Below are 12,000 nucleotides of genomic sequence, written 5' to 3' on the forward strand. Positions count from 1 at the left end.
GTTTAGTATCACAATACTCGATACCACGGCGATGCTGAAACGATAGCAAAAAGATACCCCCGCAAAAAAAAGAAGCCATTTTAGCCAAAGTCACAGAATGGCACTTGATTCACAAAAACTTTGCTGCTACTCTGTTCAATCACTGGGATTTTTAGTTCAATATTACTACATTTGAATTATGTCAACATTTTTCAGACAGCTGTATATGCATTAATGAATCAATTATACATTCATACAATCAATGTGTTTTTACCTATCTAACTACACAACAACAAAAATGGTAATCATGTATTGTAATGGTAAATCTCTGATATATTGAGGTTGGTTTTGGCTGATATTCATGAGGCTACAGATGACAAACAATCTGTTTCCCTTCCATTTGGGACTTCTCTTAACAAGTAATGACGTCGTTCACGTCGGGGGCGCAGTCAGGTGGCTAAGATAATAGATCATCTTTGGGAGAGACGTGAGAGAGACCGAAATAAGTGGATTAATAACGTTTTTGGTGGCAGTCGGCATGTTTTGCGTGATGGTTTGAAAGTACTAGGGTGGTGAATTGGTGTTAGCTTTAGCCGTCAGCTAGCAAGGGAAGTTAGCCTGCAAAGCTGGACGCCACCAGTATCTTCTTGCGTTGTAAAGTTTTCTAGCCTGCATTGCCATGTATGTTTTGCGAACAGTAATTAACGGTTTCAACATTTCCTAGCGATGTGCCGTGTCACGTTATTCAAGTGTGTTAACTTTGTGCAGCATGAGTGGGGAACTAACATGATGCAGCCCAGAATCCCAGTGCCGGCTAGCAAATGAGTAAGTGGAGCCGGTGCGGTGCGGGCGACATTAAGGGGTCGGCAGCGCTGGTACACAGGCTTGCTCTCTGAGACACATTAGTACCGAAATGTAAAAACAATTCTGGTACTGAACCACTCTTTCTCTATATTTAATTCAAATGGCATTATTGGGAAGCATTTGTTTGCATTGCCAAAGCAAGGGAAATAGATAAACAAAAGTAAAATGAAGAGTAAACATTACTCACAAAAGTTCCAAAGGAATAGAGTCATTTCAGATGTCATATGTCTCTATACAGTGTTGTAACCATGTGCAAGTAGTTAAAGTACGAAAGGGAACATAAATCGACATAAAATATGGGTTGTATTTACAATGGTGTTTGTTCTTCACTGGTTGCCCTTGTGGCAACAGGTCTCTCTGATTCTCCCTCCGTCTCCAGCAGAGCCTCATATGTTAACAATTCCTCTCTGGTGCTACATGACATCACTCGTGGCCGTGCCTGACTGAAATCGGATGCTAAACACATTACGCAGGGGCCGTAATTAGCGGACTGTAACATTTCCTAATGCATGGCCAGGCCATGCCAGAGGAGCCGGCGGGGGGGGTTGTATTGTTGAATGGAATAATGAAAAGCATAAGGCCCAGCTGGCAGAGTGGCGTGGAAGGGGTTCTGGTTTGGGACCTTCTATGGCCTTTGCTTTCTTTCATCCACTTTCTCCTCTCTCTCTCTCTAGGTGTTTCCGATTGACATTGCCAACCATGAAACGGTTACCACTGGCTCACAGGGGCGGTTTTTATTCGGAGTTAGGGTGAGGGTGGGGGTGAGGGAGATGTAGGATTAGAGTGGAAGAGATACAGGGGCTAGTGAGAGAGATGGATTGAAATGGGAAGAAACTACAATAGATGTGTATAAAGGTTGTCTGAACACAATAGCATGCTTGCACAATGAGCCCGTCACTCCAGATGGGTTATTGATAAGTAAAGCATTACAATGAAGCTCACTGACTCCCCCTTTCTGCCACCCCCCTTATTCTAGGGGATCCTTTCCTTTGTTTTTCCTTTATCTATTTTTTTAAAATGACCCCCCCCCCCCCCCTCACCCTGTCCATCTTCTTGCATGAAGGTGAAGTCGAATGTTTAACCTCGGCAAGCCAAAACCAAACCTCGCGTCTGCATACTGGATTTGCTTCTGGGACAGGAGGACGTTACTTTGGGACTAATGCGAGTGAAGACAAAAAAATGCCCCCCCAAAAAAGCCCTTCCCCTTCCAAACATTCCATGGTTACCAACTGTGGGGGCACGTCTGTGACATCTCAAACCAGCTCAAAACCAGCACACCGGATTCATCTTTGTGATGATCACAGCCCGATAAGACGTAACATTTTTATGTTTCAGTCTGTCACGAGAGACTAAATGCTGTTAAATCCGTGTACCCCAAGTATTACAGATGGCGGATAATAACTGGAACTCTCTGTATGTCTGTTCCAGTGACAGGGGTCAGGTGATTCTGCACCCCAGCCTGTTCCTGTTGCTGCTGGTGTTGGGGCGTCTCTTCCCCTCGCCCATGGACGGGTCTTCTTCCCCCATGGGTCTAGCCCCCTTCATGCCTTTCATCATCAGGTAAGGGGACACACACACACAACTATTGGATGCATGTTATAACTCACATGAGGTGCTGTCATTCACTGTTCTCATCCCACTGATTAGCTAAATTCATACTCTTTTGAATCACACATGGGCCACTGTGTTTCGTTGATACTGTACACAATAAGGTAGGTCACCCAGTATGTTTTAGCATATGTGAGTAGACGGTACCACATCGGAACAATGTCTTATCTACATCTAACCAAACATAGCTGACCCTAACCCTAACGGTGCCAAGAATAGACCTCATTTCTGGTCTATAAAGGACAGTGTTTAGCCGGGTGTGGAGGCTGCGTGCCTGTCTGTGAGAGTGTGTGTGTGTGCGCGTGCCAAAGGATGCATGTGTGAGGGTACTCGTGTACTCGCCACGTCTCACGGCGTTCCCAGATTCCCACTCCCTTATCGTTGCTGCTCTGACCGTGTTGGGGGGGGGGGGGGGGGGGGTTCGGGCAGACTCATGGGAAACTGCGGATCGGCTCGCACATTCTTTTCTTGGAAGAAAAGGCGTAAAAATATTATTGGAACATGTTCCCCCGCAGCACCTGCAAACCGCCCAGGAGCCGAAGGCCACGCCCATCCACATCACAGTCGTATGAAGAATTTTTCTGCCAATAAAGTAGTACTCAGCAAAATCTGTGCTAGTATGAAAAGACAAGTGCAAGTCGATGGTTTTATGGGGGGGATAAGACAGATGTCTTATTTAAGATGCTCTTTTGAAGAGGTACTCCCTTAGACCAGTGTACCCCCCAAAAGTACTCTTATTCAACTTCTCCTTCAGCCCTAAATGAGTTGAATGAGGTATGTTTGTCCCAGGCTCCAACAGAAATGTGTGCTTTTGGGGCTACTCCAGGACTAGAGCTGGGAAACACTGCCTTAGACCATAAGTAGGCAGGGAGGATGAGGAGAGGAGGGCTGTGCGTGTTCGGTGCCTGGGACAGAGGGAGGACAGGGTCAGGGAGGACAGGGTCAGGGAGGACAGGGCCTTGAGGTTGGAATGCTCTGTGACCGGCCAGATAACGTTCAGCGGAGGAGCTGATACACACACACACACACTCAGTGCACACAGTTCCACTGTAATAACCACTGAATGGGAAAAAGCTGGCTGAAGACATGATACCCTCTAAGATGTTATGCAACCGTACCCTGACCAAGCTGCTTTACTCTGCGAGTCGGGCCTCACTTTGTTGTGTTCTAGTATGTTTTATGGTGTTTGTCCTGAAAGATTTAAACCCCTATTTATTTTTTTCCCCCGATGTAATGTCTGCTTTGTGCTCAGTCACCTCTCTGGCTCAACTCCCTATGTTGCCTGATGGATAGAGGATTGCTGGTCTGGTACAGTGGGGGTTAACCGCTCCAGGGCCAGAGTGCTGGCTGGCTGGTTCTTGTCAGTGGAGGTATGCAGTGCACATCCCCCTCAAATGAAACCCACATGTTGAGGATGTTAAATATAGCAGGGCCCTGGCTGCTCTGGCTCAGGCCTTGTCTCTCTCTCTCTCTCCCCCAGGCGCGTGTGGATGTGTCTGGGAGGGTGATAACGATCTGCCACCGCCTCCCCTACCTCCAGGACTTATCCCCACTCTTATCCCAGCAGTCTTAATCCACCTTTCCATCCCTATCTCCCGCCATCCATCTCATCCCAGCTCCCTTCCTCTGATTTGCCTCTCTCTGACCGATCTCACCATCTCTTGCGTTCCTCTATCGGCTCAGCCTTGCCCTCGTCAGTAAGGGGGATTGGGTCGCAATATTTCCCCCGTCCCTCCCTACCGTGACTCCCTCCATCTGTGGAAGATGAACAGACTGTTTTTGTTATCTCTCTCCCTCTCTTTGTGCCCCTGGCTGACTGGCACTGCTTCTGACTAACCTGATACCGTTTATCGTTTTTCCACTATCCAGACCAAGCGTCTCTGACTCTGTGCATGTCTTCCTCCCTCCCTCTGTTCCTCCCTCTCTTTCTCGCTGTGGTCTCGTCTCCTCTGCCTATCTCATTTCACTGTAACAGTCAGTATCCATTCCTCCCTAACGGGTTCCATTACGGCTCAGAGTGGAGCTAGTTTAGTGTTAACAGAGACAGTCGCTAGGGAGGAAACTGGACTGCCAGGACCCAAATGAGCCCCAGATGCCCCCACTAGCCCTCCCCTCCTCTGGGCTGGCGTTTAGAGCAGATCCCCCTTCCTCCCCGTCCCCAGTCTGTGTCCTGACCCCCTGGAGACGGCTTCGGACGGCCCTGTTTCTAAAATTACACCCCTCCAAACGGTCATTTCCTCTACAAAGAGTTTTAATGGGACAAATTAGCACTGATAGTTAACATATGGGGCTGGGCGGTTGATGAGGCAGGGAGCAGGCAGAGGGGTTGTTCATTAGGGTGTGTGTGTGTGTGTGTGTGTGAGAGAGACAGTTCAGAGCAGAGGAATGATAACTGTTGTATCTGCTTGACACAGGGCCTCTTGTGTGTCGGTCTGCGAGTTATGACACAGCAGGTGGAGGGCCATTTGTTGACAGTGTGTGTCAGGGAGAAGGGGTGTGTGTGTGTGTGTGTGAGATTCTCGTGTATGGGTAGAGAAGGGGGAGGGGCTGTTGTGGGATTTGGTAACGTATCTTCCAGGCCACACTAACTCTCAGAGCAGCAGAACATCTTAATTGAGACAATTTGTTCCATAAGCCGCCGCGGTGATGGATGGACGCTCCTCTGGAGTTTCCAGAGCGGCATGGCGAGAGGCTGTTTGTTTTGCTTGAGCCGCTCGTAAAGCACTCGGCTCCTCTGCGGCCCCGTAAACACACACACACACACACACGCGCGCGCAGTGCGACACAGCAGGCCCCGGCTGCAAACAGCCAACGTAGCAGCAGCTCCCTGTCACCTCACCCTTACATTCCCTAACTCTCCTACCCCTCACCTCTTAATTCCCCCTCCCTCCTCAACCCCCCCAGTGTTGGCTGGGGAAAGAGATGCTGAAAAAGCCCCAGTGAGACTTGCTTCTCACTATTCAGACGATGCATGGAGGGGCCATGTCTGTCTGTTAATGTAAGTCAGTCTGTCAACCGAAAGGCCCTCATTCCCACCTCCCTCACACGTCTCACCCATGTCCAGCCCACGCCGCTTCCATGCAAGCTTTGACATTGGAGCGGGACGGGCGGACAGTCACTAGTAAACCAGGCTAATTTTAGCAGGTGTTAAGGGTGACTGAACAGGGACCACATTCCCTGACACCTCCATGTACGGTACAGTAGAGGACCGTGTGTGTGTGAAAGAGGGTCGTCCTGCTTCCCTGAGAGCTAGATACCTATTTGAACAGGTCGGATGTTTATTCAGTCTCCGACATCAATCCACTCATTTGTTTGGAGTTATTCTCATACAGTATACTGTTCACCCAAACACACGGGGGTGTGTGGGCAGTTAGTAGGGCTTTTTATAGAATCCTTCTTCTCTAACCTGCCCTGTCTGTGTTCCAGGTGTGGTCGTTCTGCGGTCTACCGGACCCGTGAGATGGCAGCCCGGGCCCTGGTCCCGTTCGTCATGGTAACCCAGGTCCCCTTCACCATCCAGACTCTACTAGAGGACCTGCCTCTGGAACCCGGGCCTAGAACCCAGCAGAACCACATCCACGGAACCCTGCTCCAGGTCTAGAACCAATTCCGTTCTCTGATACTGGCGACACACTGAAAAAAGACACACACACACACACACACACACACACACACACACACACACACACACACACACACACACACACACACACACACACACACACACACACACACACACACACACACACACAGCTCTCAACACATCCTGTCAACACACAGTGTACATCCTATCAGCCCCATTATCACACTGTGACAGTCCAGGGTAAATACATATTTAGTACTATCAACACATTCTGACAACACAACCAAACACTCACACAGTAATATCAACACACACTGATGAGTCATTGGTGCTGGACTCACTCCTAATGGGACATGGGGGACAGTGTGGCCCAAATCAGGGGTGGTGAAGAGTCAGGGGGAGGAATGAACAGCTTTGTTTAGTATTTTCTTTCCGTGATCTGACAGTTGCGATTTGATAGTGGTTTCTTGTCTTCAATACTGGCTGGGTTTCATGGAGGTCTGTGGGATAGAGGGAGAGGAATGGGGAGAGAGCGATGGAAACGGTTAGAGTGGGTGAGCGGGAGATAGAGAGAGGGAGGGAGAGAGGGAGCCAGAAAGAGAGCGATGGAAAGTGAGGGATGGCAGGGGAAGTGCACTCCCAGAGGCTTATGTGAGGCTTTGGAGGAGCAGGGTTTGTTTTCTTTCCTGTCATGGTGATCATATGTGGAGCTTCCACAGATCTCTCTGTCTCTCTGTGTGTGGCTCTCTCTCTCTCTGTGTGTCTCTCTCTGTGTGTCTCTCTCTCTCTCTCTCTCTCTCTCTCTCTCTCTCTCTCTCTCTCTCTCTCTCTCTCTCTCTCTCTCTCTCTCTCTCTCTCTCTCTCTCTCCTCTCTCTCTCTCTCTGTCTCTCTCTCTCTCTCTCTCTCTCTCTCTCTCTCTCTCTCTCTCTCTCTGTCTCTCTCTCTGTGTCTCTCTCTCTGTCTCTGTCTCTGTCTCTCTCTCTCTGTGTCTTTCTGTCTCTGTCTCTCTCTCTCTGTGTCTTTCTCTCTCTGTGTCTTTCTCTCTCTCTCTGTGTCGCTCTCTCTCTTTCTGTGTGTTGCTCTCTCTGTGTCTCTCTGTGTCTCTCTCTCTCTTTCTGTGTCTCTCTCTCTCTCTCTCTCTCTCTCTCTCTCTCTCTCTCTGTGTCTCTCTGTGTCTCTCTGTGTCTCTGTCTCTCTGTCTCTCTGTGTCTCTCTGTGTCTCTCTGTGTCTCTCTGTGTCTCTCTTTGTCTCTCTCTGTCTCTCTCTGTGTCTCTGTCTCTCTGTGTCTCTCTGTGTCTCTCTTTGTCTCTCTCTGTCTCTCTCTGTCTCTCTCTGTCTCTCTCTGTCTCTGTGTGTGTGGAGGATGACAGGGGGGGGGCCTGTCTCTGTGGCCAGGGAGGAGAGAGAGAGGCGATGGGCTACATACCCGCATCTATCTGTTTGCATGCGTGCCTGCTCTTGCCTCTTTGCAGCCGGGCACTTCACTTCAGACGATGCACCACAGATACAGACTGGGCAGGAATGTAGCGTGTCAGTTCCCGCTTGGTATATCTGAATGCGCAGGGGTGTCTTTCCCGTGATGCGCCCCAGATAAACTGGAGTGTTTGGATATGCTGGGTCGTGTTTGGCTGGGGGGGAGGAGAGGAGGGCCGGGGTTGTATGCAGGCGTAAACACTGTGGAGGAGAGAGGTAGAGATAGATGGAGCGTACGTGTGCACCGGAGCATCACCCAGGGCCCACTAGATAAAGGAGATGTGTGCTCACAGCATATTGCGGGCCTGTTTTTGCTGAAATGACGAGGGCAGTGCGTTCAGCTGCAGGGTATGGCTAATGTATGTTAATGTGTTCTGGCCACTGTCAGGGAGCCAGTTGGTGTGTGTAGCAGATGTGGCAGTCTCTGCTTCCCTAGATTTAACGTAGCTTCTGTTGCTATCCAGAATGCCCCTTCTCACCTCCATTGGCAGTGCACAAGCATACAGCATACCTGCCGAGACCCATCTATACCCACTACTAGTACATTGACCCACTCTTGCTGGCTTTCTCTCCCACACCCCTAGCCGTGTGACCTGCAGTGTCCCCAGGAGACCGTCCCCAGAGAATCGTGCATCAGCAGGCAGGTTAGAGTTATTCGAGAGATGAGTATTTGATTAAAGCACCACAGAACACCGTGTTCGCCAACACCGCTCCGGTCTACCCAGTACGTTTCTGTTGACGCCACCTCCCGGGTTCAGGCGGAACAGGCGGACCAGCACTAACACAACACGACGTCCGCCCCTGCACGCTCCAGCGACGCCACGTAGGCCTGTCTACCCAGTACGCTTGCCGCGGTCAGTAGTGTTTTGAGGTTGTGCGGTGGGGAATTAATCCTTTGTGTATTTTCACAACACAAATCCGGAGTTGAACTGTGGACTCACCCATGGATTTTTATTTTTTATTTTTGTAGCCTCGACGCTATTCTGTAGGAGACGTAAATCTGTTCCCAGGCCTGTTTGTGCTGTCTTACCAAGTCCTATGGTTGACCATGGAGTTAGTTAGTTGGCAAGACAGCACAAACAGATCTGGGACCAGACTATAGCTAGAAAGGGTCTGTAGCGAGTAGTACTAGTTCAGCACTAACAGATCTGGGACCAGGCTGTACTGTCGCTGGACAGGGTCTGTCGTGTGGGTAGTGAGTAGTACATGTATGTAGGCTTGGGCGGTATACTGTATATACTGGGGTATTTGGAAATAGTCACGGGATGGTTTTTCAATACCTTTGAAACGGTTTATTTGCAGTTTGTTAATACATTTGAATATTTGTAGCTACTTTTTAAGTAAATACCTGCGGTTAACTTGCGCAATATGTTTCAGCTGTCGAAATGTTTCATTATGAAGCTTACCAGTAGTAGCCAGTCACGTGGTGTTTGTTTACAAGCACACAACGACGAGAGACCGGAGCCTTGTGAGTCACTCACTGTTGTGCAGCGAGCGCCAGGTGATCTAGTTACAGTATGGACTTCACAACTAAATGTTTACCAGCTGGATATCTTACAACTATTAAGTCTAAAATGTGCTCAATGCTCTGCAGTTGTACATTTGGTTTGCTCATTTAGTACAGTGGCAAGAAAAAGTGTGTGAACCCTTTGGAATGACCTGGATTTCGGCATAAATTGGTCATATCATTTGATTTGATCTTAATCTAGGTCACAACAATAGACATTCACGGTCTGCTTCAACTAATAACACAAACTATACGTTTTCATGTCTTTATTGAACACACCGTGTAAACATTCACAGTGCAGGGTGGGAAAAGTAGGTGAACCCTTGGATTTAATAATTGGTTGACCCTCCTTTTGCAGCACTAACCTCAACCTCACGTTTTCTGTAGTTGTGGATCAGACCTGCATAATTTAGGACCGTTCCTCTTTACAAAACTGTTTCAGTTAAGCAATATTCTCGGGATGTCTGGTGTGAACCGCTCTCTTGAGGTCATGCCACAGCATCTCAATCGGGTTGAGGTCAGGACTGACTGGGCCACTCCAGAAGGCGTATTTTCTTCTGTTCCAGCCATTCTGTTGGTGATTTACTTCTCTGTTTTGGGTCGTTGTCCTGTTGCATCAACCAACTTCTGTTGAGCTACAATTGGGGGACATGCTCTCTGCAGCCGACGTGAGTAAGACCTTTAGACAGGTCAACATTCACAAGGCCGCAGGGCCAGATGGATTACCAGGACGTGTGCTCCAGGCATGCGCTGACCAACTGGCAAGTGTCTTCACTGACATTTTCAACAACTCCCTGTCCGAGTCTGCAATACCAACATGTTTTAAGCAGACCACCATAGTGCCTGTACCCATAAACACTAAGGTAACCTGCCTAAATGACTACCGACCCGTAGCACTCACGTCCGTAGCCATGAAGTGCTTTGAAAGGCTGGTCATGGCTCACATCAACACCATCATCCCAGAAACCCTAGACCCACTTCAATTTGCATACCGCCCCAACAGATCCACAGATGATGCAGTCTCTAATGCACTCCACACTGCCCCTTCCCACCTGGACAAAAGGAACACCTATGTGAGAATGCTATTCATTGACTACAGCTCAGCGTTCAATACCATAGTGCCATCAAAGCTCATCAATAAGCTAAGGACCCTGGAACTGAACACCTCCCTCTGCAACTGGATCCTGGACTTCCTGACGGGCCGCCCCCAGGTGGTAAGGGTAGGTAACGACACATCCGCCAAGCTGATCCTCAACACAGGGGCCCCTCGGGTACGTGCTCAGCCCCCTCCTGTACTCCCTGTTCACTTATGACTGCACTGCCAGGCACGACTCCAACACCATCATTAAATTTGCCGATGACACAACAGTGGTAGGCTTGATCACCGACAACGATGAGACAGCCTATAGGGAGGAGGTCAGAGAACTGGCCGTGTGGTGCAAGGACAAGAACCTCTCCCTCAACGTGATCAAGACTAAGGAGATGATTGTGGACTACAGGAAAAGGTGGACCGAGCATGCCCCCATTCATCGACGGGGCTGCAGTGGAGCAGGTTGAGAGCTTCAAGTTCCTTGGCGTCCACATACCAACAAACTAACATGGTCCAAGCACACCATGACAGTCGTGAAGCTGGCACGACAAAACCTATTCCCCCTCAGGAGACTGAAAAGATTTGGAATGGGTCCTGAGATCCTCAAAAGGTTCTACAGCTGCACCATCGAGAGCGTCCTGACTGGTTGCATCACTGCCTGGTATGGCAACTGCTCGGCCTCCGACCGCAAGGCACTACAGAGGGTGGTGCGAACGGCCCAGTACATCACTGGGGCCAAGCTTCCTGCCATCCAGGACCTCTATACCAGGCGGTGTCAGAGGAAGACCCTAAAAGTTGTCAAAGACTCCAGCCACCTCAGTCACAGACTGTTCTCTCTGCTACCACACGGCAAGCGGTACCGGAGCGGCAAGTCTAGGTCCAAGAGGCTTCTAAACACCTTCTACCCCCAAGCAATAAGACTCCTGAACATCTAGTCAAATGGCTACCCAGACTTTTCACATTGTCGTCCCCCCCCTCCCCTCCCCTCTCCACACCACTGCCACTCTCTGTTGGCATCTATGCATAGTCACTTTAATTAACTCTACCTACATGTACATACCACCTCAACTAACCGGTGCCCCCGCACATTGACTCTGTGCCGGCACCCCCCTGTTTATATATATCTTTTTTTTTACTGCTCCTCTTCATTACTTGTTACTTTTATCTCTTCTTCTTATCCATATTCTTTTTCAACTTTACTGTCGGTTAGGGGCTCGTAAGTAAGCTGTTGTTTTCGGCGCATGTGACTAATAAAAGTTGATTTGATAGCCTTACATTCTCTTGATTTTGTAAATATTACCACCATAACTGTTAACGTACCAGCAGTTACACCCGGTGCACATAACTGTAAGAAAGACTGACTAAAGGGCCCCAATTGGCCTATTTAGTGTCACCATGTAAGTCTGTGAGTGTTCAGTTGAACAAATAATGGAGTGAGTGTGACTAAATATACAATTGTGTGTTGTCTTTGTGACCAGTATAGTGTTTCATCAGTGATCATTTTTGTTTGCATGATTTTGAGTTGGGTAAGTCATGATGCCTCACCATACTTTACAGTTGGGTTGAGGTATTGATGTTCCTTTTTGTCCCCACATTATGTTATGTGTTCCTTTACAACTCAACTGTAGTATCATCTGTCCACAGAGTATTTTGCCAGTAGCACTGTGGAACATCCAGGTGCTTTTTTTGCAATCTTCTGATGTGCAGCAATGTTTTTTTTTGGACAGCAGTGACTTCTTCCGTGGTGTCCTCCCATGAACACCATTCTTGTTTAGTGTTTTACGTATCGTAGACTCGTCAACAGAGATGTTAGCATGTTCCAGAGATTTCGGTAAGTCTTTAGCTGACACTAGGATTCTTCTTAATCTCATTGAGCATTCTGCGCTGTGCTCTT

General features: G+C 48.7%; 1 protein-coding gene across 1 annotated transcript in view; it reads left to right on the forward strand.

Annotated features, from left to right (window-relative positions):
* Positions 1-12,000, forward strand: part of thada (THADA armadillo repeat containing) — a 102,859-nt gene that overhangs the window by 33,854 nt on the left and 57,005 nt on the right. The window contains exons 28-29 of the mRNA XM_055902044.1: positions 2,272-2,403; positions 5,878-6,046. Coding sequence (XP_055758019.1) covers positions 2,272-2,403; positions 5,878-6,046 — 301 coding nt within the window. The remainder of the gene's footprint in view (positions 1-2,271; positions 2,404-5,877; positions 6,047-12,000) is intronic.

This window comes from Salvelinus fontinalis, chromosome 37 (assembly GCF_029448725.1).
Source record: "Salvelinus fontinalis isolate EN_2023a chromosome 37, ASM2944872v1, whole genome shotgun sequence".
Lineage (NCBI taxonomy): Eukaryota > Metazoa > Chordata > Actinopteri > Salmoniformes > Salmonidae > Salvelinus > Salvelinus fontinalis.